This window comes from Petaurus breviceps, unplaced genomic scaffold (assembly GCF_028583685.1).
Source record: "Petaurus breviceps papuanus isolate PSGF00001 unplaced genomic scaffold, PetGlider_PUasm1.0 81, whole genome shotgun sequence".
In the NCBI taxonomy this organism is placed as follows: Eukaryota; Metazoa; Chordata; class Mammalia; order Diprotodontia; family Petauridae; genus Petaurus; species Petaurus breviceps.
Genome location: NW_027186546.1, coordinates 870,864 through 897,110, shown reverse-complemented (window position 1 = coordinate 897,110; position 26,247 = coordinate 870,864). Strand labels below are relative to the sequence as shown.

The 26,247-nt window shown below is 34.3% G+C and overlaps 1 protein-coding gene across 16 annotated transcripts in view; it reads left to right on the top strand.

The window, feature by feature from the left end:
• The window catches only part of LOC138176101 (C2 domain-containing protein 5), a 132,793-nt gene that overhangs the window by 62,860 nt on the left and 43,686 nt on the right, over nt 1-26,247 (top strand). For 10 of the 16 annotated variants that reach the window (XM_069106842.1, XM_069106841.1, XM_069106846.1 and 7 more), the window contains 9 exons: nt 4,222-4,336; nt 5,309-5,404; nt 9,040-9,231; nt 10,542-10,728; nt 12,252-12,416; nt 16,842-16,982; nt 20,901-20,964; nt 23,333-23,394; nt 23,596-23,694. In XM_069106842.1, the coding sequence (XP_068962943.1) occupies nt 4,222-4,336; nt 5,309-5,404; nt 9,040-9,231; nt 10,542-10,728; nt 12,252-12,416; nt 16,842-16,982; nt 20,901-20,964; nt 23,333-23,394; nt 23,596-23,694 (1,121 nt within the window). Of the gene's footprint in view, nt 1-4,221; nt 4,337-5,308; nt 5,498-9,039; nt 9,232-10,541; nt 10,729-12,251; nt 12,417-16,841; nt 16,983-20,900; nt 20,965-23,332; nt 23,395-23,595; nt 23,695-26,247 lie in introns of all 16 variants that reach the window. The other 6 variants (XM_069106837.1, XM_069106834.1, XM_069106831.1 and 3 more) reach the window with 2 other exon arrangements.

Genomic DNA, 26,247 nt, shown 5'->3' with positions numbered 1-26,247 from the left:
TTTTAAATGATCACATGCTAAACTATCCCATCCTTGTGACTTTGCCCTTTAGTGTGGCTCTTTGTCAACAGTTTGGCACCTCATCCCAGTGCAGTGTGTATATATTTCCTTTAAACTGAGTTTTATGTTGAATTCATTCTTTAAGATGTAAAGTTTGCCTTAATATCATATTATCTCTTTCACTTCCTTGCTCTTTTACAAATTAGGTTGAATAAGGTGACTGGTCAGTTCCCGCTTTTGTTTCCAAACCAAGTTATAGGCTTCTTTAGGGCAGAGTGAGTAATGCAAACTTATAATACTTTACCCCTATGATGATCCATTAAGTAAATATTGGATAATGACAAAAATTGTGCCTTACTATCTAAAAAGGAGAGTCTTTATAAATGTATATTGACATAGTGTCACCACTTTATTGCTCAGCCAAGAGGTATCTTATTAGAAAATATTATCAGTTTAAAAATTATTGCTTATGGGGTGGAGCCAAGATGGCGGAGTAAAAATTATTGCTTAAGATGATTCTTCCAAAATGGCAAGATAAAACCCCAATTATAACTGTAGTCTAAAGAGTCAACTTTGGCAAAGTTGAATTCATTGTAATGGTAGCAGAGTTTTGTCTATCTAGTCATGTTTCATCTTATAAAGAGATGAGATAATTGAATTACATTTTAGTTATCTCTACATCAAGAAAGGAACATTGAAAGAATCTGTAAGGAGATTTGAACTGTATAGAAGAAAGAAACAAAATACCATGAATATTTAAATAAGAGAAACTTTATTTTAAAGTATTGGCATTTGTCCATTACTGTTGATTAAATCGTAAATCACTGTTAGGAAAGTGGTTTAATGTTGAGGGAATTTCTTTGCCTTATACCTCTAAAAATCCCTAGAATAATTTCTTTTCCCATCTCAGTCATATGCCTTCAAAATTAAGCTTCAAATACTTTAATTCTGCTTTATTTCACACGTGGCATGTGATTTTCATAATCATTTTTTTTATTTTGTCTTTTTTGTTAGCTCCAGAGTATTGTATTTTTAAAAATGTTCAACTTAAACTCTTTGTGCCCCATATAAAAGCTTATAAATTTATCTTCTGGGAAAGCAAATTTAACTCTTAGCTTTTAAGACTTTAGTATTTTCAGTTTATTTCAGTACCAGATCTTTCTGAATTTTAGTCTTTAGTAAATTAGGCAGAACCTAATTAACTTAATGATTTTATAGCTCAGTTTGTTCTAAACATAATGTAGATTTTGAACAAAGTTAAACTTTTCTTTAATACTAAATAAATAAGTTCACTATTTTAAATTGCCATATCTCATATATAATATACAGAATTAATCTTCTCCAATTTATTTCTTAAAGTTTTAGATAATTTTTGCTAAAGTAACCACTAGCTATACTAGAAAAGCCTGTGATTGAGTGCTACATACCGTATGCTTGCCTTGCTTTCACCTAGAATCTAGGGCCATTACTTTCTGTAACCATTTCAGTGAGCTGCCATAGTTCTCAGTCTGTACTGTCACCTGATCCAAGCATGCGCCAAAATATCCACTGTTTCTGGCTACTGTCTGCTAAATCTGCTTTGCAAATCCTTTGTTCTTTGAGCTTTTGCTTTAGCCACAAACAAAATTAAAGAAGCCCTTTGGAGAGTGACACATGCCATCCTGCTTTCTTAGCTCCTCTGTTATGTAAATCCTTAGCATTACTAAATTTGTAAATATTACAATGGCATCCCCATGTGGAATTGTGTGGCTCATGTGTCAAAATAAAGGCTGCTTGTTATTATATTTGTCAGAAAAATAAGAATGCTGCATTCACACTGCATTCAGTGTTTTGTATTAACCACTTATGATGTCATAGTGTTTGGTTTAATTATGTGATGATTTTATGCATTAATACTAAGGTAAGTTAAGTGTGTTTATATATTCTGTGTTATGTGTGTACATATATCAAAGTAATGACACACTTTTAAATTTAGATTTATTAGCTATTTTAAAATGTAACATTCAGGTTTTATAAATTGAACTTAAGATACATTATCTTCAGTTCACATCTTATTTTTTTTAAATCTTGCATCTTTTTTGAAAAAGAATCAATTATAATGTGTCATTTTAGATAGCTTGACTTTAGGCAAATTTTTTATGTAAAAATCCATCTTTGCCAAATAAATAAATTTTGCAGTGATTCTTTGCATTATAAAAGTTTTATCCAACAATTTTTAAAAATAAGAGCCCCAGTACATTTAAAATGATTCATTGTGTTAAAATTCATTGACATGTAGTTCTTAATGACCATATCTTGTGCTAAACTGAGTTATGCTTTTACTGCCCTTCCTGAATGTTTTCCCCCTAGAATTTTAAGTAAGATTAAATTAGACACCAGGATCCTATTTTCTTAGATGTTAAAATTCCATTGTAGAAAAGGGGAGAGAACAAGAAAAAAAATCTTAGGAGAGATAGAGTGTGTTGATTAAATATGCTTATGTAATGCATATATTTATTTAAATCTCATTTCAGGAAGAATTTATCTAATAGCCAGGCAGTGTGTATCAGATGGGTACATATTTCTTAATAGAGAAGACTGATTTGATAGCTCCAACATTTCAGCCTTTTCTCCTTTTTCCTTTTTTCCCCTCAGTCCTATTTTGACCCTTTTTTCAACTTCTTGAGGATCTGCATTTCTTTCTTTGTTTTTCTCTGAAAGGAAATTGTATAAATCTAGATATCTAGAAACTAAATTCTTGCTCTGGCTGATATCCTTTGTGGCATTGGCCTTTATCTCTTTGTTTGATTTATCTCCTGCCTCACCCTTCTATTTTCGAAGGAGAAAAAATTCTACTGTGTAATCTAGAAAAATGTTATTTAATTTTTATTGTGTGTGTGTGTGCTTTGATTTATTCTGTTTTCTAGTAGTGAATATACTACTACTTTTCCCTCTTTCTCACTGGGTATTGAGGCATATTTTTATTTTATTTCGGAAGTGGAAAAAGTATTTTGAGAATTAGGCATAAACACTTATTCCTAAATGGAAATATTATATTACATGGCTTTTGAATCTTAGTTATTACCAAATGCTACCTTTCTCTGCACACAGTAAGCACTATTTAATGTATGTTTGGATTGAGTTGATATAGAACTTTTTAATATGGAAGAACTTCAAAAGGGAGACTTAATTAGCAACTTATCTAGACAGGGTTGATTTTTTTTTTCCATACCAAATTGTTCATACGTTACAGCAGCCATAAATGGAAACAAAGCAGTATTGTTTTAGTCTCTTTTTTGTTTGTAGCATCTTTTACTATAATTAAAGAATCTTTTTGGCAGCTGCTGCTCACTGTTTTTTTCAAGTTAAATGCAGGCAGATAAAGGTGTGGCACAGATAAATGTGTGGCAGATAGATCCTTTGAAAGTTCTTTGAAGAGTAGACACTGAACAACTTCACTTGTCATCACTTGCAAGTTGTACAGCCTTGAAGATAGGCACAATTCTGTAATATCAAGACATTTTGTGAGTGAGCGACAAATAAAGTCTATTATGTCTTAATTATCTCCTGTTTTGCAAATTAAACAAATTATTGTTGTCAGTTTTTCTTTTAGAACAAGTTTTTGGGCTAGTCAGCCTTCTATTTCCTCTCTCTCTGCTTTCGGTCCCACTTCTTTTTATAAGAATGGCTTCTTTTCAGTTAACATTGGTAAATCTTACTAGAAAGGAAGGACTTTGTTAGGTTGTTTTATATATCATTCTTAGCACAGCTACTGAGAATCCATTTCCTAATCCATGTTCCTTATATTCACCCCCAAAGTCTGTTGGTTTTGCTTTAAAAAAAGAAAAAGGTGCCAGGTCAGCATAATCCTGACCAGTATGAAAGTAACATATAAGGTATTCTCTTGTGATTTTAACACCTAAGTTTTGAGTTTGGAACCTGTTGTGTCTTTACTTTTAAGGTATGTAAGAAGATATGTTTCTCCTTGGTGACCCAATGCTAGTGAAGAATTTATAGGACTAATATATTTTCTATATAATTTATTTTCAGACAAGTGACAAATAAAATAACTAAGTTAATAAAACAAAGCATGGATTTTAACTATGAAAATATTTCATAATATATTCTGTGACAGTACTCCATGCTTTTTTAGTTTGCTTATTCAGTACTTCTTTAGTTAGTATGCCACTTTATAGGTTTTATGTCCCAAAATTACAAACTGATTTGTTATTTGTTTTTCAGATGAACCAGAAACTCGAGATGCTTGGTGGGCAGAAATCAGACAAGAAATAAAATCTCATGCAAAAGCATTAGGCTGTCATGCTGTAGTGGGCTACAGTGAATCAACTAGTATTTGGTAAATCATAATCATAACCTGAGTTTCTAAATGCCACATACTATTTCTCTTTTGTCTTCTGAATAGACCAAAAGCTTGAGCCAAATACAGAGATGCTTCAGAATAGTGCTAGGGCAGCCTCGAAGATGTATAGATTTTGTGTAAAAATGTCAAAACTGACATTTAAAAACCTTTGCTTAAATAGCATTAGAATGCTTTTATAGTATCACTATTGGAAAGAATCTTGGATTTGGAATCAGAAGATCTGGATTTAAATACTAGCTATGTCAATTTCTATCAATGTGACTTTGTGAAAAACCAGTATAGACAACATTTTCATACTCTATGTATTCATAACCAATGATCTTATATTTATTTTATGTATCATTCAGATTAAGCTTAATACATTTTTCCTAGCAATGTTTATATTTGCCTGTTTCCTAAATTGAATAATATGAAACTACTAGAATACCCTGCTTTTTTGGTAGAATTGTATTTTCCTAATACATTTAAGACAATGAGGTTATATACCCTTAATATAGTTTAGGTAGAGAATTTTGATATTTCTTTTATTCAGTTGGAATGAAATAAAATTTAATATTGGAAGAATTTATGCTAATTGAACTTCCTTGAATTATTTTAATAAATTTAAATTAAATTTACTTGTTTTATTACAGAATTCACAATGCAAATTGTTATTGCTAATATTTTAAAATATTATATACTTCTTTGTCCTGTAAAGTGTTAAGGAAAACTGCTTATTGTTATATAAATTATGTTGGATAAATAATGCTTGGTAGTAGTAAAGAAAATTCCACTTGCTTCTACCTGTTTGGTAAACAAATTTATTTCCTTAAATTTTGAAACTTTACTTTAAGACAATAATATTTTTCATATTTAATACTTAATAGTGTCTTAAAAGTTGGCTTGTATTTAAATCATCATCTTTTGAGCTACTTGTTAAAATTAACATGTAATTCTTTTCTCTTCTAGTGAAGAGGTCTGTATTTTATCTGCATCTGGCACGGCAGCTGTACTGAACCCTAGATTTCTTCAGGATGGCACGGTGGAAGGCTGTTTGGAACAAAGGTTGTCATGGCAGCCTGGCTTCTTTTCCATAGGGTCAGAGAAGGGAGAGGTTGATTTTTTTCCTCAGAGCCAGGATAGTTCCTCTCTATTAGGGTAGGTTACAGTGTTACAGTGCAGGATTCGGGACCAAGCACTTTACTGATTTTTCACTAACAACAGCAACAAAAGAAGTAATGGGACTCTACACAAAATTAGATATATTATTTTTATTTCTAACAGCTTGAATAAGGTAACATGTTTGAATACTAACCAGAGAATTTGTACTTTTTTGCCACTGTTGAGGAATAATTTTCTTTAAAAAAAATGTTTTGATATGTTCATTCCATTGCTGCCATTCATGAGGCCATTCCATTGAAGAAAACTTTTTAATTCACCTACTACTTACAGTACATGATACAATGTTAGTAATTGCATAGAAAGCAAAGAATTTAAGTATAGTTAAAATTGAACTTCTTGTACTTTAAAAATCAGATTTCATTATTGTCATAGTGGGGAAATTTAGTTTTGGGGTTTTTTTTTAGTTGAATTAAATTATTGACTCCTTTTAAATGTACAACAGGCATATACTGTTATTGAACTATTTTCATTGAAATCAGAACTATAGATTTCTGAGACAGCTATTTGCCATTATCTCCGAGCTGTTGTATAAAATTTATATTTTTAATGAATTGAATTCATTAGTATACTTATTTGAACATTCTGTTGTCTTTGCTATACTATAGAAAATAGAGTAAACAAAAATTTCTTATCTAGTTAAATGTCTTAAAGGTCAGCACTAAAATGTTTGGATATAACAAAAAAGATCTTAAAGCATGCACTTGGTGGCCTATTTATTTCAAGCAAAAAAATTCTTCCACAAGGAAAGAATTTAAATGGTTTCTTCCATTTTGTTTTAATGGAATTTGACAAGGATTTCAAAGCCCTGCAAAAAGATAATTAGTAGGGAAATGTTGATAGATTTCACAAGTGCCCTTGTCAGGTGTGTGTATTTTAATAATCTTGCCTTTGGCACCAGCATATACTAATGAATGAATTCATTTAAATAAATGCAGTGTCTGCCTCAATATAATAAAATTATTTTTGTGGCCTAACATGCCTTTGCTTATATGTAAACGATAAATTCTACTGAATGCAACAATTGAATGAATGTTATTTAAACATTACTATTACTGCTAAAATTTAAATACTTTTTAAAATGTATTGATGATATTAGAGGAGTTAATAAATTTTTCTTTTGGATAAAGAGTGATTTCTGGTCATAGACAAGATATTATTGTATTATCAAATCACTTTGCAAGAGAAAAAGGAAGTTGAACCTTAACAAAAAGGAATTGAAATTTACAAAATTTGGATGAGGGCATTTTATGTCAAAGCTTGGTCTGGTCTCCTCCAGTTTTTGGTGACAGGTGTCCAGAGTATTAAACCTAATAACTGAATGCTTTCGTGCAAAGTGGCTTATAACCTGGAGGCTTTTTTATGATCTAGCTCTGTGTTATAAAGGGGAATCTCAGCCTCAGCTGAGACTTTGGAGTGGTACCCCAAATTATTAATAATTTATAGTTCTGTTTAGATATGACATCTCATAAACTTGAAATTATGCTTTATAGTTTGTCTGAAACTATCTGCAGATTCTCTTCAGAGGATTTTATCCTGGAATTTTCTTTATACATTTTAGCAGTTTGGCTATAGCTGGAAGCCTGTTCACCAAATCTAGGAAATGCACTATATAATGAAAATTAAAAGTTTTTTTTTTAGCTTCGTTTACAATCCCTCATGTCCCAAGGAAAATCAGAAGTGCCCACCAGATCCCTCCCTTATGTTGTCCATGGGACTGAAGTAGTATCATGTATAGGAAATATGGAAAAATTGTGTCTTTATAATGAAAATGTTTCACAATAGGGATTTTAAAAAAATATACAATTTTGGTATCATGATTTTGATCCTTTTTATTTTTTAACTTTGACTCATTTATTACCATATTTGTGTGGTAATATCCTATTTCAGTTGTTGGCTGAAGCCACTATGTTGTTCTTCTGTTCCTAGGACTCAGATCATGAAGATTTGCTAAGTAATAGGGAGAATCCCCATCCTACTTTAAACTATTACTCACTAATCTAATTATAAACTATAGGGGAGGGAGAGAGTGGTAAATGGGGAATAGCTATGGCACTTGAGACTCTCTTACTACCCTTAATTTCCCCTGTATCCCTAGATCTACCTTCTAGTCAGTAAATGCATTTTAAATAATGAAACAGCACAATGATTCTAAAATAAATCTATAAATGGTACCATGATTTTGGATAGCAAAAGGTTTTTGTAAGGTGCTTTTATTTGTATTTGTAAAATGTATGTGCTATTTGTTATTGAAGATTAATGGTGTTTTAGCAGTGTTTGTATAATTTTGAATTTTAATGGGACACTTTGATTTTGATGTAGAACTCTGCTTTAAAAACAATAGGTTTTTAGAGGCAGTGAGGTGACTAGGTGGGAAGAGCACTTGCCCTGGAGTCAGGATGATCTGAGTTTAAATACAGCCTCAGACATACACTAGCTGTGTGACCTTGCCCAAGTCACTTAACCCCATTTGCCTCAGGGGAAAAAATGAAAACAATAGGGGTTTTTTTTTGTTCATTTCAAATTATCTTTCTTAGTTTTTTTTAAAGTTGTGTGCCTTAAATTATTTGGGGAAGATTATTTTTTCAGAAACTTTTCTGCATAATAATTTATATTGTTTATATCATATTTATATTATAGATGTTATATAGAGCAAACATTTATATAGTGCTTACTGTGTGCCATGTACTGTGCTCAGTGCTTTACATTATAATTTCATTTGATCATTGTAACAACCCTGGCAAGTAAGGTGCTATTTTTATCCCCATTTTACAGATAAGGAAATGAAGGCAAACAGAGGTTAACTGACTTGCTCAGGATCACACAGCTAGTGAATGTCTTGGGTCATATTTGAAATCAGGTCTTCTTGATTCCAGGCCAGTGCTCTATCACTCATATTAGAGCACTTAGTTGCTCCTGGATATGTATTAATCAACTAATAAAAAAGCAATACTTTCTGTTTCTTGCCCCGTAATCGTTTTTGTGCTACATGCTGTAATCACAGTTTGTAGAACAAAACTTAAAATATAAAAAAAAACTTTAAGATGGCTCTATTCTACATCATGTAAAAAGTTACCAAAATAAATGTGATTGATATGATGTTATTTTCCACTTATATTAGCTTGTTGCTCTATAACAGTTGGAGAATTTTTAGGTGCCCTAAATCCTGAAGGATCATGGAACTAGAAGAAAGAACCTTTGAGGTGATCTAATCCAGCACCCTCATTTTGCAAATGAGGAAACTGGGCTCCAAAGGGATGAAATATTTTGCTTTAAAGTCACTCTGGTAAAAAGTAGCAGAATCAAAATTCCAACCCAAGTCTTCTGAATCTGAGGCCTAGACTCTTACCCTCTACCATAAGGCCGCCTAGCCATTTGTAGTTGATATCTCTTCTGCTTGGTTCATTTTAACAAATGTGAATGTTGAAATAGTTTATATAGTAATATGATGTACACATATATAATTAAAAAGCAAACTGCTTTTTTTCCCCAAGAATTCTTTTTTCTTAATGTATTTTTAGACAAGAAGAAAATTTACCTGCTAGTTGTGGATTTTGCCACATACCTTACGATGAACTGAATATGCCATTTCCAGCTCACCTCACTTATTGCTACAGCTGCAGAAAGCAAAAAGTTCCTGATGTTCTTTTTACAACAATAGATCTTCCTACTGATGCAACAGTTATAGGAAAAGGTTGTCTTATTCAAGCCAGGTATGTTTACCAGAGCAAGAGAGAATTAATTAATTTCGTGGTATGTTAAACATAACCCATACAAATTGCATTTAATGTTAGAAATTCTTGTCCATTAATATGGTAGTTGAATCCATAGGAGTTAACAAAGTCAGTGAGAGAGAGCATGTAGAGAGAGAAGTGGGTTCAGGAGAGAACCAGAGAGTAAGCTTATACAGAGGGATGCAACATGAATCATGATCCAGCAAAGGAGTCTGAGGAGGAGGGTCCAGTCAGGAGACAATCAGAAGACAGAAATGTTGTTAAATCTTAGTGCCGAGAGCGTATCTAGTTAGGTGGGTAATCAGCAGTGGCAAATAGGAGATTGAGGATGGAAAAAAGACTGTCAGATTTCTCAGTTAAGAAATTCTCTTTTGAGGGATAAAGTTGGAAGCTAAGATTACAAAGGATTGAGCAGTGAACATGAGTTGAAAAAATGGTGGTATCTAGTGAAGACAACTTTTTCTTTGTTAACTGTGAAATGGAGGAGAGAGAAAGGATTAAAGCAGAAGGGGATGGTACAACTGATTGAAGGTTTTATAAGGACTGAGGAGACTTGAGCAAAAAAGTAGTTATTTGTTTGGGTAAGTTTAAGTGCCATCTCCTATGAGAGTGGAGAAAATAATGGAAATGATGAAGTGACTTGAAGTATAGAGTTGGGGTGGAGGAAATATTTACTTTGGAAAGCTTAAGTATTTTCAGTGAAATATGAGATGAGGCCCTCTACTTGGAGCAGAAGGAGTGGTGTAGGTGACTTGAGAAGAGGTCTGCTGTCTGGAGGGGAACTAGAAGGTCTTTCTGGGAAGATGAAAGGATTAGAGTACAGCCTTGAGGATCCAGTTCAGATTACATAACATAAATTTGTAGGGGTTCGGTCTACTGATTGTGGTTATCTCTTGGCACTCATTAGCGGTTGAATAGGAGCAGACTACTGAACACTATGGGAGCAACAACTGAGTAGCAGGAGTGGATTTGTGAGAGGAATACGGGGCTTGGGCCTCACAGGTAGAGCACAGTGTGACACTGGCCTGGTTAACTCTGGGGTCAAGACTTGGAAGGGAAGAAAGGAAGGTTTGTATGTGCCTTTTCTTTCCTGTTAGATTGCGAGTTCCTTATAGACAGATTATATATCTTTGTATCTCAAAGTACACCCAACTAGCTTATGCATAGTAGGAATTTCATTTCTCTTGAATTGACTAATAAAAAAAAATGGAACATTTTTTTTAATATTCTACTGTTCTTTTGTTGAAGAGAGCAATGTTAACTAAGTAAATTCTTTTTTTTTTTGACAGGTTATGTCGCTTAAAAAAGAAAGCTCAAGCAGAAGCAAATGCTACTGCTATCAGCAATTTGTTGCCATTTATGGAATATGAAGTGCATACTCAGTTAATGAATAAACTAAAACTCAAAGGAATGAATGCTTTGTTTGGACTAAGGATTCAGATTACAGTGGGCGAAAATATGTTGATGGGCTTAGCAGTAAGTTTAAATTTATTTGGATATTTTATGACTTCTTCTATAGTTGTAGTAGTAGACTTTGTTTGGGTGTTAGGTTAAGTCCTTTGTTTTTAGATCTATATAGATAAGTCCATAGACTACTGTGCCAATATCTAGGGATAATTTAAACTGAATCTTAAGTCTCAGAATTAGTGTTTGCAAGTATCATAGGGGCCCACAGAACCCCACAATTAAGACTTCTCTTGTAATTAACCAGTTGTTGTGACCAACTGGCCATAGCCATAGCAATGCCATGTTTATGACACTTTAATGTCTGGAGCTCCTCATCTAGGACAGTTAGTAATTTTATCTAGTCCTTTTATGGACATTTCATCATAAAATTTAATTAAGTGCTTTTTAAAGATATTTTTACTAGGAAAATGATGTAATAAGATATTTGAGGGGCATTGTAATTTCTTAGGTAGAAAACTGGACTTGATGAAGCGCATATACTTCAGGGACACCACTATAGTCAACAGTAGAAGGTATAGTGAAGTAATTCTAGTCCATTAACTCAATGAAATGTGAGAATTTGAAAAGTGGGGAGTATATATCCAGTTCCTTTTTTCCCCATTGACTCCTATTATAAAATGATGTTTTATAATGAAGATGTCAGTGGAGAATAAAGTCTACTGCTGGCAGGCTTACCTCGCCTCATATCACAGTTAAATTTAAGAAGACATAAACTGAGTGTCAGAAAAAAAGTTGGTCACTCGAAGCCCAAGTATGTTCACCAGTAAGACTGTGGTTACATATCTTCTACTCAGGTTTCCTATTACTAGTTGGGTCTTGTAGCAGTTTTCATTTTAGAGAAGTCATCAAGTGGTTCTTTATCTGTATGTTCTCAGTTAACAAGTACCAATTTTGTTTCATATTATAAATTCAAAGTTCAATATAACAAATCACTTAGAGATATTGGTAGTTAATGCACATAAAGTCTAAATAATAAGATTTTGCCTTTGTGTATGTAAAGAAAATTTGTTGTGTATTTTAATTGTGTCTTAGATGTTTATAATGATTAATAAGGGCTAATTGGATTTAAATTAAAATTATTAGATAATTAGAAATATTGGAGGAAAAAAGGATTTTGTTTTATCCTTCAACAGCAATATAAAATATCCTATTCTGCCATCTTCCTCCTGATGTCCTTATTTTGACATATATCATCACATGTTGGTATTTAAATAATTTATTTTATATTTTCTAATTGTTTTATATATGCATAATTATTATCATAACTAGATTGTTAGATCCTTGAGGAAACTGTGTTTAGATATTGTGAGGAATACAAAAGTATTGTGGGTGGCATTTTTTTCATTCCTTCTTTTAACCAAGTACAGTGTTAGCCTAATGTAGGGCTTAATTTTTTAAACTTATATTTTAAAATAGTATTTGTATAAATTAATTGACCCCTTCTTTTTGGGACATATATCAAAGAAAATTTCTTTTTTGTTTTGCTGTTGTTAAAGGGAGATTCTGTCGTTTTCTGTCCATTTTTCCCCAAGTCTGCAACAGGTGTATATTTAACAGCTTTACCAACCCCTGGTGGTATTCAGATCGCTGGGAAGACACCAAATGATGGTTCATATGAACAACATATATCTCATATGCAAAAAAAGATAAATGATACAATAGCTAAGAACAAAGAGCTCTATGAAATTAATCCTCCCGTAAGTAAAATCTGTAATGAAACTATTCTAGCTTTTTATACTTATGTATATTTTTGCATTATTTTACCTTAAATATATCTATATAATATGAAGTTATACACACACATTATAGCTTTTGACTTTAAAGATCATAACCTTATCATTTCACTTGCTGTCTTAAAGTTTACTACTTAAGATTGATGTACTAGTGATTTGGAGTACTTGGATTCCATTTCCTTCTTTCATTATCTCATATTGAACCTATCCTTTTCATACTAACTCACATTTCTCACTGAGTTTATAAAAGATATAGATGTGTCCACACCTCTGGGTCCGTGGTAGTCATATTAATCTTCATTTAATAAAAGAGATTGTGAAAATTATTTTATAGAGCTAGAAAAAACAGTAATAAAATTCATCTGGAAGACCAAAAGGTCCAGAATATCAAGGGAATTAATGAAAAGAAATGCAAGGGAAAGTAGCCTACCTGTACCAGATCTTAAATTTTATTATAAAGCAGCAGTCATCAAAACTACTTGGTACTGGCTGAGAAATAAAGTGGTAGATCAGTGGAATAGGTTAAGTATTCAAGACACAGTAGTCAATGACTATAGTAATCTACTATTTGATAAATCCAAAGACTCCAGCTTCTGGGATAAGAATTTAGTATTTAACAAAAACTGCTGGGATAAGTGAAAAATAGTAGGGCAGAAACTAGGCATAGACTGACATCTTACACCCTATAGCAAGATAAAGTGAAAATGGGTACATGATTTAGATATAAAGGCTGATACTATAAGCAAACTGGGAGAGCAAGGAATAGTTTACCTCTCAGATTTATGGAGAAGGGGAGAATTTATGACCCAACAAGAGATAGAGAACATTATGAAGTGCAAAATGGATCATTTTGGTTACACTAAATTGTAAAATTTTTGTGCAAAGCCAAAGCAACCAAGATTAGAAGGGAAGCAAAAGACAGGGAAACAATTTTTATAGCTCGCGTCTCTGATAAATACCTCAAATAAAATATATAGAGATCTGAGTTGATTTTTTAAGAATATAAGGCATTCCCCAATTGATAAATGGTCAAAGGATATGAATAGGGGGCAGCTAGGTAGAGCAGTGAATAGAGCATTGGCCCTGGAGTCAGGAGGACCTGAGTTCAAATATGACCTAAGACACTCGACACTTACTAGCTGTATGACCTCTGACAAGTCACTTAACCCCAATTGCCTTACCTTCCCCCTTCAAAAAAAAAAAAGGATATGAGCAGGCAGTTTTCAGAGGAAGAAATTAAAGCTATCTATAGTCATATGGAAAAATGCTGTAAATCACTATTGGTTAGAGAAATGCAAATCAGAGCAACTCTGAGGTACCACATCACACCTATCAGATTGGCTAATAAGACAAAACAGGAAAATGATAAATGTTGGAGAAGATACGGGAAAATAGGAACACTAATGTATTGTTAGTGGAGTTGTGAACTGATAAAACCATTCTGGAGAACAATTTGGAAATATGCCCAAAGGGCTATAAAACTCTGCTTACCCTTTGACCCAGCAGTACCACTTCTAGCTCTGTATCCCAAAGAGCTGATAAAAACAGCGAAAGGACTCACATATACAAAAATATTTATGGCATCTCTTTTTGTGGTGGCCAAGAAATGGAAAATGAGGGGATGCCTGTCAGTTGGGGAATGACTGAACAAGTTGTGGTATATGAATACTATTGTTCTATAAGAAGTGGTGAGCAGGCAGACCAGAAGAACCTGGAGACTTATAAGAACTGATGCTGAATGAAATGAGCAGAATCAGGAGAACATTGTACAGAGTAACATCCACATTGTATAACTAACTTTGATGGCCATAGCTCTTTGCAGCAATGCAAGGATATAAAAAAACTCTAAAAGACTCACAATGGAAAATGCTATTCACATCCAGAGAAAGAGTCTGAATGCATATGGAAGCATACTATTTGCTCTCCTCTTGTTTTGTTCTTTCTCGTGGTTCTTCCCATTAGTTCTAAATTTTCTTTACATCATGACATATGCAAAAATATGCTTAATATGAATGTATAAGTAGAGCCAAAAAAATTAAAGAGATTGTGTTAGGCATAAGAAGCCACATCTCTACACACATACACACACACACATATACATTTAATTTTTTTTTGTTACATTTTACATTTTGAACTCTCCCTCACTCCTCCCTCTGCACTAGAGAATGCCACCATTTAATGTATGCGTGCGTGCATGCATGTATGTGTATGTGTGTGTATACACACATACTAATACATGTATATATACATATACAACATACCAGGCATATCTTTGTCAGTTTTTTTCCTCTGGAGGTAAATAGTCTCTTCCTTCATAGATCCTTTGTAATATTTATAATATTCAGAATAGCTTTTTTTCAAACAATATTGCTGTTACTTTATACAACTTTTTCTTGGTTTTGCTCATTTCATTCATTGTTATTTCATGCAAGTCTTTACGTATTTTTCTGAAATCAACCTGCTCAGCATTGTAATGACAGCACCATAGTATTCCATAAAAATCATATACCACAACCTGTTTAGCCATTCCCTAATTAATGGGCATTCCCTCAATTTCCAGTTCTTTGTCACTACATTTTATATTTTTAATCTTTAGAGCACAAATATTTACCTGATTTTAAGAAAAGTCACAATAGGGAGGTAGAACATATCTTTTTGTCAAACATATCTTTATATATGTATAGTCTAGGTATTTTGGACACTTGGTATTTGTTTTTTCTGGAACAGTTGTTCCAACCTGAAAGCTAGGTAGTGTAGGCACATTAGTCCAGTAAGTTTATTAAACTTGTAGAGGTGGTTTTGAAAGTCGTGATATGGAGACCCTTTAAATTAAGTGTCAGTATTGACATCTGTATACAATAATACCTTGCCCTCTGGGCAAATGAAAGTATTTACCTATTACTTCTAGTTCCTTTCCACTCTGCTATATGAACTGGATGTTTGTAAAATGTTATTAATATGCAAGCCATATTTCCAATTTTATACAGATGTATCTTGGTAGTTCTATCTTTCTTCTATTGAGACAATTCATCTACTTTGGGGCTCATTTTATTTATCTATAAAATGTTAGACTAGACCAGGAGTGGTGAACATGCTTCTTTGAGGCCACATGTGGATCTCTATGTCCTCAAGTGCAGCCCTTTGACTGAATCTGAACTTCACTGAATAAATCCCCGTAATAAAAGGATTTTTTTCTGTAAAACCTGGACTAAGTCAAAAGGCTGTACCCAGGGTCCTAGAGGGTAACATGTGGCCTCAGGGCCACAGGTTTCCCACCCCTGGACTAGACTTTATGGTTTCTATGGACCCATCTACTTCCAATATTTATGTTCTGGAATGTGCGTACAGAAAAGCACATTGGGCCATGGAGTTAGAAAATTAATAAATTAGGGTCCTATTTATCCTATCATTCCAAATGATTTATTTGAATTAAATTTTTCTGCTTTAGTTATTAGCATGTGTGAATAAAAGAGGCTTTTTAAAAAAAAATTAGCAGAAATACCTGTTTTATTTGTTTTGCATTTTAGAAATGGGAAGCTGTTAGTTTATCAGATAAGATCATGGTAAAGTAAATTTATGTATTTCATCACAGTAGCATACTTAGTACAGTGTTGTTGTCAGTTTCCAGCTGATACCTAGCTAACATGTGGCTATCATGTTGGATAATAAGAATTTTATATTACTGTGTAAATTGTTTTCTTAGTTCTGGAGAACAACCATTCTAAATTAGGTTATGGTTCAGATTTCAAATAGTTTCATAGATATTGCTGCCATATATTCCTAACAAATAGTACCACTAAATAAAAAGATACACACACTGGTAATTAATTTTAAAATTTACTGCTCAATTTTTATAGCTGTATATTCTTCATATATATGTATATATACACAAATATATATGACCTTTCAGGTCCTATAACTTGTACCACATCCTTTGTCTTTGAGTTTTTCTAGCAATAGTGATAGGTTTGGAGGAGTACACTTACTCTCTTTTCTTGGTCTGTCTTGTGACTTATGGTATTCACAGGTATTTTTTATGGCCATGTAACAGAGAAAAAAAGTAAGGAACACATTCATGTCCTCATTTTTATCTTTTTTTCTCCAGGGCTAGCATGTCCTCTCAGAATAGGTGCTTGATAAATATTTGTTGCATAGAAATGAGCACAATATTATGAGACAGCCAGGAATAGTTGATTACTGTGGAGATTTATCACTTAAATTTACCAGTAGAGAGGATTTATTAGTCTCCTCCTTTGGAGGTATTTATCACTCATGAAGAAAATTCTCAAAGGAAAACTTTTCTGATTGTAATATTTATATCCATTTTCTTTATTTTTCTCTGTTATTCAAAATGGAAAATTACATGATATAATATGTTCTCTATTTCAGGAGATACCTGAAGAGATAATAGGATCCCCCATTCCAGAGCCTCGGCAGCGCTCAAGGCTGTTACGATCTCAGTCAGAAAGTTCTGATGAAGTTATAGAACTTGATCTTTCCCATGGGAAAAAAGATGCCTTTGTACTAGAGGTATTCCTGCTGTGCTATCTTTTTTTTAAACATTTGAGAGAAAAAAGTCCAAATTATCTTCATTGAAATTGCAGTAAAACACTAGTAGTTTTATATTATAAAGTATGTTTAAAGTATAGCAGTTTATACTTTAGTAATACTAGAAAGAAATTATTAAAATCGTAAGTGGGCCTTTTTGTGCTACAGCTACAAAATTACTGAATATGTTTGTTATTGGTTCTATAAAACTGGATACTTCAGTTAATAACAGGTTGAAATATCTTCGTTTAGGTTTGTTTTTGTAAAGCTGAAAATAGGAAAGTTGAAATAGGAATCTGAACTTTTTAGACTAATTGTTATCATTGTAGAGTTATATTGTGAAGCTTGGTATCATTGAATCACAGAAAAACTGGAGGTAGAAAGTATTTCTGAGATCATACAGTCCAACTCATACATGAACAGGATTTCTCTCTTCAAGTCACCAACAGATGGTCTAGCAGCTGCATGAGAACTTTCAGGGGGAAGGGAATGGACTCCACTATTTCTCCAGGCTGTTTGGGACTGATATATTTGTTAGGAAGTTTTTCCTCACATCAACCTTTCTATCTTCTTTTCCTATTCCAGTCCTTTCTCTCCCCCCTAATAGGCATTGTCCAGGGAAGTAACTCCTGGGCAGTAGATGCAGCCTGACCACTCACTGCCACTGCAGGTGCTACAGCCTGTCTCTCTTCAGCAGCCATACCTACTGAAGACCAAGAAAAGAAAGTTCTCTGTGCCAGAATCCTTGGCCACTGTCAAATGCTTCAATATAAAAAAGTAATATGATTTTATTAAAGGAAATTACACTAAAAATGCATTATCATCTGCCTTGCCACTGTAACCTAAGGAGCACTGTGTCTTTCCATCCAACTTTTAGTTGAAAACTCATATTTATGATGTCTTCCCTTGTTAGAACATGAACTTTTTGAGAGCAGGAACGGTTTTTTTCTCTTTGTGTCCCCAGTACCTAAAGTGCTTTTTCATCTATTTGTACCCTAAATCTGACTCTGTACTTTCCCCTCATTGCTACTAGTTCCACAATCACAAAATTTCAATGTTAGAAGGGACCACAGAGGCCAGTCTTTTTTTGAATAAGAATTGCCACTACAACATCAGCAACAAATCATCCAGCCTTTATCCAAGACCTCTGTTGAGAGGGAATCCAGAACCTCTTGAGGCAGCTCACTGCACTTTTGGATGCATCTAATTTTAAAGAAGTTTTACTTTACATCAAGTTGAACTCTGCCTTCCTTTAGCCTTCTACTTTTTGCTCATGCTTCTACTTTCTGAGACCATGCAGAGAAGATTTGATTCTAGTTCCTCAGTAACTCTTTAAATATTTGAAGACAGTTCCTGCCACTAAAAAAAAAAAAAAGGTGTTCTCTTGTTGAGGGCCCCCAGTGGCTAAATTTCCATTTCCATCAACCACTCATACATGGCATGATCTTGGTCTCTGCTCTGGATACACTCTGTCTTGTCAGTTTCTTTCCTAAAACGTGGTACCAGATAAAGACTGATCAGGTTAGAGTAGCACTTCTGTTCTTCTAGCTACTGTGCCCCTTTTAATGTAGCCTACCTCTCAGAGCTGTGAGTATCAAAGGACATAATATTATATAGCACTTAGTTCAGTGCCTAGTATACCTGATAAATGAGTCTGGCAATATATGCGATGTTCTGAATCCATAATCCTCTACTTCTGCAAAGGAGAGAAGAAGACATATTTGCTTATTTCTTTGGGATAAGTTTGGTCATTATAATTATAGTGATTTTTATTCTTAACATTTTCGTTATAGTCATTGTATATATTGTTTCCCTGATTCTGCTTATTTCACTTTTCATCATTTCATAAATCTTCCCATGTTTTTCTTATTCATGGTTGTCATTTCTTATCACAAAATAATATTTCATTACATTGGTGTACCTGTTTCCCTGGGAGAGTGACCAACTTACACTTTGTACATATATAGCTTATATTTCACACTGAGAGAAACACCATGACACCAATTCTTTGTAGGTAACTGAAAACTTTCCTTTGTATCAACATTTCAAACTTGTATCAACGTTTTCTAGCTCCCACTGTTCCTATATGTAGCTATTGTAGTTAACACTCATGGAAAATAGGTCCAACAGAACAACTATGTGTCTTATGTTTTTAATATTCTGTGGATTTAGTCAGTTCCTGGAGAGCTTCTAAATGAGGTTAAATTTATTCATAGTGTGCTTTATGCCTTTTATTGTGATATGATGTTAGCTTTCTCAGATCTGCCTTTGCTCCACAGTTAGATTGCCCTAATGCAAAAATCTTAACTGGAAATACAGTATTTAGGAGGTGGGGAGATAAAAATTTTCTCACATATGAAAATTCAGGAACAAAGAGAAAAAACAGTGGCTAGCTTTTGGGTCTAGATTAACAGGGAAGAAATAAAATTGATATTGTCACTTGGAGTATATTAACAGATCACCTGAGGAAAGAGAAAATAGATTACTTTGAGGAAGGGATCGTAAGCCTACTGTATAATTAAAATTAAATTAAACTTGTTCTGCTTGCCTTCAAAGACAGAGGAACAATAGATGGAAATTTTGAAGAGACACATAGATGTGATCTCAGGGAAAACTTCATAATAATTAGAGCTATTCTAAAGCGGAATGGGTTACTTTGGAAAAGAAAAGGTTTCCCTCCTTTAGGGAAAATCTAGTTCACCATTTGTCAGGTATGTTGTTGAAGGGATTTTTAAAGTACGAGTTGAACTAGAAGACCTCTGAAGTACTGTGATTCTGTGACATTGTTGTGGTTGGGGCTCTGCCCACCCAAAAACTGTTGGGGTTTCATGATGTGTTGTGGTGGAACCATCTCAAAGAATTCAGTCAGATCACCTCTAATCCAAAATTAGGCATTTATTTAGATTGATGCCTCTCATGAAGTGGGCTAAGTTTCAAGACCAACAACTTCAGAGAGAGCAAGATGGATTTTCATAGGGTAAAGATGCAATTACATAACAGAAATTTACATAGAATATAGAAATATTATTAATTATTAAAAAGGCAAGAGGAGTTAAGGGATTAGGTAATGGAGGAGGCATCCCATCTATGGTTTAGTGGTTAAACATTCTGGTCGGGCTGCCCTTCAGTTGGCTAGCTATTGTGGTCCTGTCTTGTCCAGATAGATAGTTAAGTATTGTGATCCTGTCTTGGGTTAGATGGATGATGTGATTGTGGTTGAGTATAAGAGCACACCTGTTTCTTAGGAATGGGTCTAGGGGCAGTGACTTAGGTATAGACAGTAGCTGGGTTCCCATCACATGGACACACCTACTGTTTCTGGGGGAACTAAGAGTTCAGGGACACACCTGTTTTAGTGAGCAGTGAGGCATATATGAAGCAGTTAGGACATTGGCAGGGGTCTAGGTAGATACAGTGGGCCCGCTCTTCAGTGGGACCAAGCCTATAATGAAATTAGAATACTGGGGCTGGGGTTAGCATTATTAGGATCCCATCAATATTTGTTGATGTTAGTACTTTTTGCTAGAGTGTGTTAGAACTCCTCTAGACTGTGTCATTCTGTGTTACCCTTTTGTCTTTTTTTCCATTCTGTGACCCATCCTCCATTGAGCTGCGAACATAATCTTGTTAAAACACAGGTCTAACCTTAACACTTTCCTCCATAATTGTCCATGGCATCTAGTTTCCTATAGGATTCTTTGACAAGCTGATTGTGCCTCTTTCTAGTCATATATATTACCCCTCCTGTTGCTAAGCAGAAGTCTTACCTCTGGAAGAAAAAAATGATCATTTCATGAGGAAATTCTCTACTTTTCAACACTTAAGAGAATTTTGAAGTCTTATTTTGTACTTTATTATGTGTTATTTGTTATTTTAACCTGATTCATAAATTATTTTAAGATTGATGACACAGATGCCATGGAAGATGTACATTCTTTACTTACAGATGTTCCTCCACCTTCAGGTAAAAAAAAATCTTATTTTTGTATTTTTAATTTTAAAATGTTGCCTAGTTTCTTATGCTTCATTTCACAATGGTTTTATTGATAAATTGATTTTAATAGACTAGATGGCTCTCAGGACCTTTTGAACTCTATTTTCAGAACTCCCAGGTGGAGTCTAATTCATCAGGATGACATTGGATTATGAGAGGGAATGCTGAGTCAGCTCAGTCTCAGACAATTGCCTAAAGAACCTAGAGGAAGATTAGGGAGATATTATGGTGAAGGTGGTTTGTAACATCTTTATCATATTATTGTTATAGCATCATTGAGGTATACCTACAAAATGAAGTAGTTGGATTAGGTGACTCCATCTGATTGAATTTTTGTGATACTATGATAAGGGGAAACTTGGTGATTCTGGTAAAATATGTAGGGAAAAGAGGGTGGTAGATAGAAGAATTATCTTGACAGCAATTTATTTATTTATTTTTTTGCTTTTTGGAGGGCAAAAGGTTAAGTAACTTGCCCAAGTTTACACGGCTAGTTTTTTTTTGTGTGAGTGTTAAGTGTCTGAGGCCAGAATCAAACTCGGGTCCTCCTGACTCCGGGGCCGGCGCTTTACTCACTTGCACCACATAACTGCCCCAATAGCAATTTAAATATATGAAAATATTAGGAGTAAAAAATAGGGATCACATCTGTTGATCTAAGTTTTTTCTAAAGAGTAAGAAGCAACTGAAATCATGATCCTTGCTTTGGAAGAAATCAGTCTTTACAAAAAATGTCCTTATTACGTAAACATTGCCTAGTGAACCACAATGTTAAAACAGTAAATGTTCCCAAAGATTCAGATATGTGTAATGTATAGTATCTTTAATCTGCAGCCAAAGAGATGCAATTTTTTTAGTTGACAAACATTTATTGACTTCCAACTGTGTGCAGAAAACTAGATTGGATGCTACTTAGCAGTAATATAGATATTTATTTTCCATCTTTGAAAGAATACATTAAGAAAATTTTGCCTCTGTGCCCTTTAGCACTTTGAGTGGAAAGTTATGTCACGTTGCTCAGTACTAAGAAATATTTTTTTAAAACCAGTCTTTCAAATAAAATGCTCTTTGAGATATCTGTTAACCTTCATTACTTTTGTTTGCAAGGAATCCAGCAACAAGCGTGTACTGACCAAACAACCACTTACTGAGCCTATTTCTAAGCTTTGGGGAAGAAACAGAAAAGGAATAAATGACATGGTTTTATGAAGTTTAGGGATTTTTACAAGGAAGATTTAGTGAGCAGGGGGCTTATGAGTATTTTCAAGTATTTGTAGGGTTGTCATATAGAAGAGATAGTACACTTGTTCTTCTTGGCTCCACAGGGGAGAATAGGGTGGAAGTTGCAGTTTTCAATTCAGCAGGCATGAATTAATTACCTGCTATGTACCAGTCACTGTGCTAAGGGTGGGCATGCAAAGAGAATATTGAAAGCTTCTCAAGGAGCTTACATTCCAGGGAAAATAGCCCAATATGTAAGAAGTAATTTGTATAAGGGTGAATAATACTAGCAAATACGAGGGGGTAAGGAAATGGTTAATCCTAGGAGTGACCCTTTAGCTGAGCTTTGAAGAGATTTAGGAGGTGGAGGTAAGGAAGCAGAGTAGTCACAGAGGGACACAGCCTGTGCAAAGTCATGGAAATGGGAGATGGGCCAGTTAGTTGGAGTGTAGCATATTTGAAATTGTGGAATGAGTGATAAACCTGGAACACAGACTGGACCTAGATGATGAAAAAGTTTTATATGTCAAATAGAGAGCTACATTTTGTGTCCTAACAGTGAGAGGAAGCCACTGAAGACAATTGAGCAAGAGAGTGACATAGATCTTTGTTTTAGGAATGTGAGTTTGGCAGCTGTGTGGAGAAAGGATTGGAAAGGGGAGAAATTTGAGGCAAGGAGACTAATTAGAAAGTTCTTAGAGTAGTTAGAGGTAAGTTAGAGTAGTTCAGGTAAGAAGTAAAGAGGGCCATAGCTAAGATGGTTTTTTCCTGACCGAAGAGGAAAGAATTTAGTTAAATATGTAGTGGATGTAGAATCCACATTTTTGGATATGGGAAGATAAGGGAGAATGAAAATTTGTGGATATCTCTGAATTTGTGAACCTGGGTAATTAGAAAGATAGTACTGAACTTAACAGAAAAAACCAAGTTTGTAGGAAGAGTGGGTAAATACTGATGTACTGCTAAATCAACCTAGTATTTGAATCAGATAATGAAAATAGTCATTTCAGATGTAACTGGAAAATTCCCATTCTATAATTTTCAAAATTTGCTGTACTTTAACAAGAACAAAAATGTAGTGTATTTTATTTCTTATTCTAGTTTTTTTTTGTGGCAGGCTTTTATAGCTGCAATACAGAAATTATGCCTGGCATCAATAATTGGACATCTGAAATACAGGTAAAGCTTTCAGACTTCCTTATGCTTTGGAGTAGGCCACATGAATGATGTCAGTATTCTATCCTATATGCATTAGATGTGAATAAAATAACTCATTTTGCAATTTTCTTCTTTGTAGCATGTCATCATCTGTTACCACTTAATTTTTTACAGGTTATCATCATACTTAAATTTAAACATGCCTTTATTTCTTCTCTTTAGATGTTCACTTCAGTAAGAGTATCCAGATTAAGCAATATTAACTTGACAAATCAGACACTCAATAAAAATTTTAATGATCTCTGTGAAAACTTGCTCAAGGTAGGAAATTTTTTCGCTGATTATATTCTGACCTCAAAGTGTTTAGAGCTGAGAGGGGGCCTTACAGGTTTTCTACTGAGTCCCAGAGGCTCAGTGGCTTTCCAAACATCACTCAGGTTACAATAATAGCATAAAAGAGATTTGCATCTCTGACTCCAAATCCTGCTTTAGATATTTAAAAACCATTCAAAGCATGGAACTGGAAAACAAATGTTAAAATTTCTCTGAATTGTTTGTTATGTTTGGTATATGAGGAAGTCTGAGAAAGCTGAATGGTGCGGAAGTCAATTCAGCAAATTTAATAACAACAGACTTGTTTTGTATTGTAAGTCACCAAATTACAGAACAACAGAATAATAGAAAGAGCAATGGAGAGACACATGCATGCTCAAAAAAGGAGTTGGTTTGTTTATGTAGTGAGTGATGATGGACAGCCTCTGAAATGCTCTATGAAATGTATTATTATGAACAAAAGGCTTCCAGCATCTTGGCTTTTGGGTCTGTGAAGGAGATATAGATAAATATGGACAAGAATCACATAGAATGAGAAGGCATAGGTTGATTATCCTCATGATATTGATGGAGGGAATATTCAAATTAAACATTTCCAAAGTAATTTATTTTTTCTTTATAATCCTCTTCACAACCTAGTAAGCTGGGTAGTTTAGCTGTCATTATCCCCTGTTTACAGGAAACTGAGGTACAGTGAAGTTAAATGGTTTGTCCATGGTCACATAACTAGTAGTTATTTGAAGAGGTAGGATTTTTGGAATCAGGTCTTTCCTGACTCCCAAGTTTTTTAGTTTTTTACTACCTCACAGTTTCTTCTATAAAACATTACTAAATGGGAGCATTTATTAAGCAAGTACTCTGTGCAGTTGTGGGTGAGGTACCTAGCTTAGATGTAAATAAGACAAGGTCTTTGCCCTCATAGAGCTTATAGTTTTGTTGGAGGATATGACTATACAATAATTATGGTTACAAATAATATAAGAAAAGTACCTGAGAAAAGTACAAGAAAATGATATTGTGAGGTTTAAGGATAAGAAAGGTTCTTATTTATTTGGGGTATCAGAGAAGGGCTCATGGGAGAAGTGACTTTTGAGTTGGAGAGCAAAAGAAGTTAAATATCTGGAGTGAAAAATCATGGAGAATGTATTAGTGGTTTAGAGAGCAATGTGGGTCAAGGCATGGAGGTGGAAAAATACAGAGGCATACTTACATAGGGGATAGCAAACAGTCTGGTTTGACTGGAACGTAGAGTGTATGGGAAGGTATACTTTGAAATAAGTGCAGAGGGCGGCCAGGTAGCACAGTAAGAGCACTGGCCCCAGAGTAGGGATGACCTGAGATCGAATCTGGGCTCAGACACTCAGCACCCACCCAGAAACACCTGGACGTGTAACCTTGAGCAAGTTACTTAACCCCAATTGCTTAGGGGAGGCCAGGTGGCTCAGTGAGTAAGAGCACCGGCTCCATTGTCGGGATGACCTGGGATTGAATCCTGGCTCAGATACTTAGCACCACACCCAGAAATAACTGGCCGTGTAACCTTGAGCAAGTTACTTAACCCCAATTGCTTTAAAAAAAAAAAAAGAAATAAGGGCAGAAAGGTAGGATGGAGCCAGATTGCTGAGAACCGTAAATGATCATTTAAAGAGTTTGAACTTTGTTTCCAGTTGAGAGCCATTGAAAGGTTTTGAACAGAGAAGTGACACAATCAGATCAAGGAATAAGAAAGATAACTATAATAGCAGTGTGAAAGATGGTTTGTAGAAACAGTTCTGTTTAAGTTGTTGTCATAATCCAGGTGGCTGGTAACATAAGTCCCCAGTGCTACATGGAAACCAACAAATGTAATATTAGATTTCTTGTAGAGGAATAGCTTGCAGAACATGGGAGGGAGAAAATCCCATAGTCCTCTGCTCTGGTCAGACCACCATGTCTCTATTATTGTGTTTCTGTATTTTAGGAAGGACATTGATAAAATGGAAGCCATCTTAAAGAGTACAACTAGGATAGTGAGGAGAGTCAAGACTGTGATGTGAAGTAACTGAGAATGTTTAGATGGGGAGAGGAAAAGTCTTATGGGAGACATGATAGCTATCCCAAAGTATCTGATAAGCTCTCATGTGGGAAGGGAATTAGACTTACTCTTCTTGAACTCAAAGTAGTGAGTAGAAGTTGTAGAGAACCAGATTTAGGTTCTGGTGAAATCTTCTTAGCAAGTAGAATCATCTGACTAGATTATCATTGTGGTTTCCCCCTCACTAGAGGTCTGCAGGTGAAGATTGGATGATAAGTTTTTGATAATGTTGTAGAGGAGATTCTTTCAAGTAAATGCTATATTAGGTAGCCTCAAATTTCTTGGCATCCTTATAAAGGGTTCTTACTTTGGGACCTTGAATTTGTTTTTGAAAAATATTTTAAAAATTGGTTTCACTTGTAATACTTTGTATTTTATTTTAAGCATTTAAATTCTTGATTCTGAGAAAAGGCTCAGAGACTTCACCAGAATGACTGCCAAATTGGTCCATGTCACAAATGGTTATT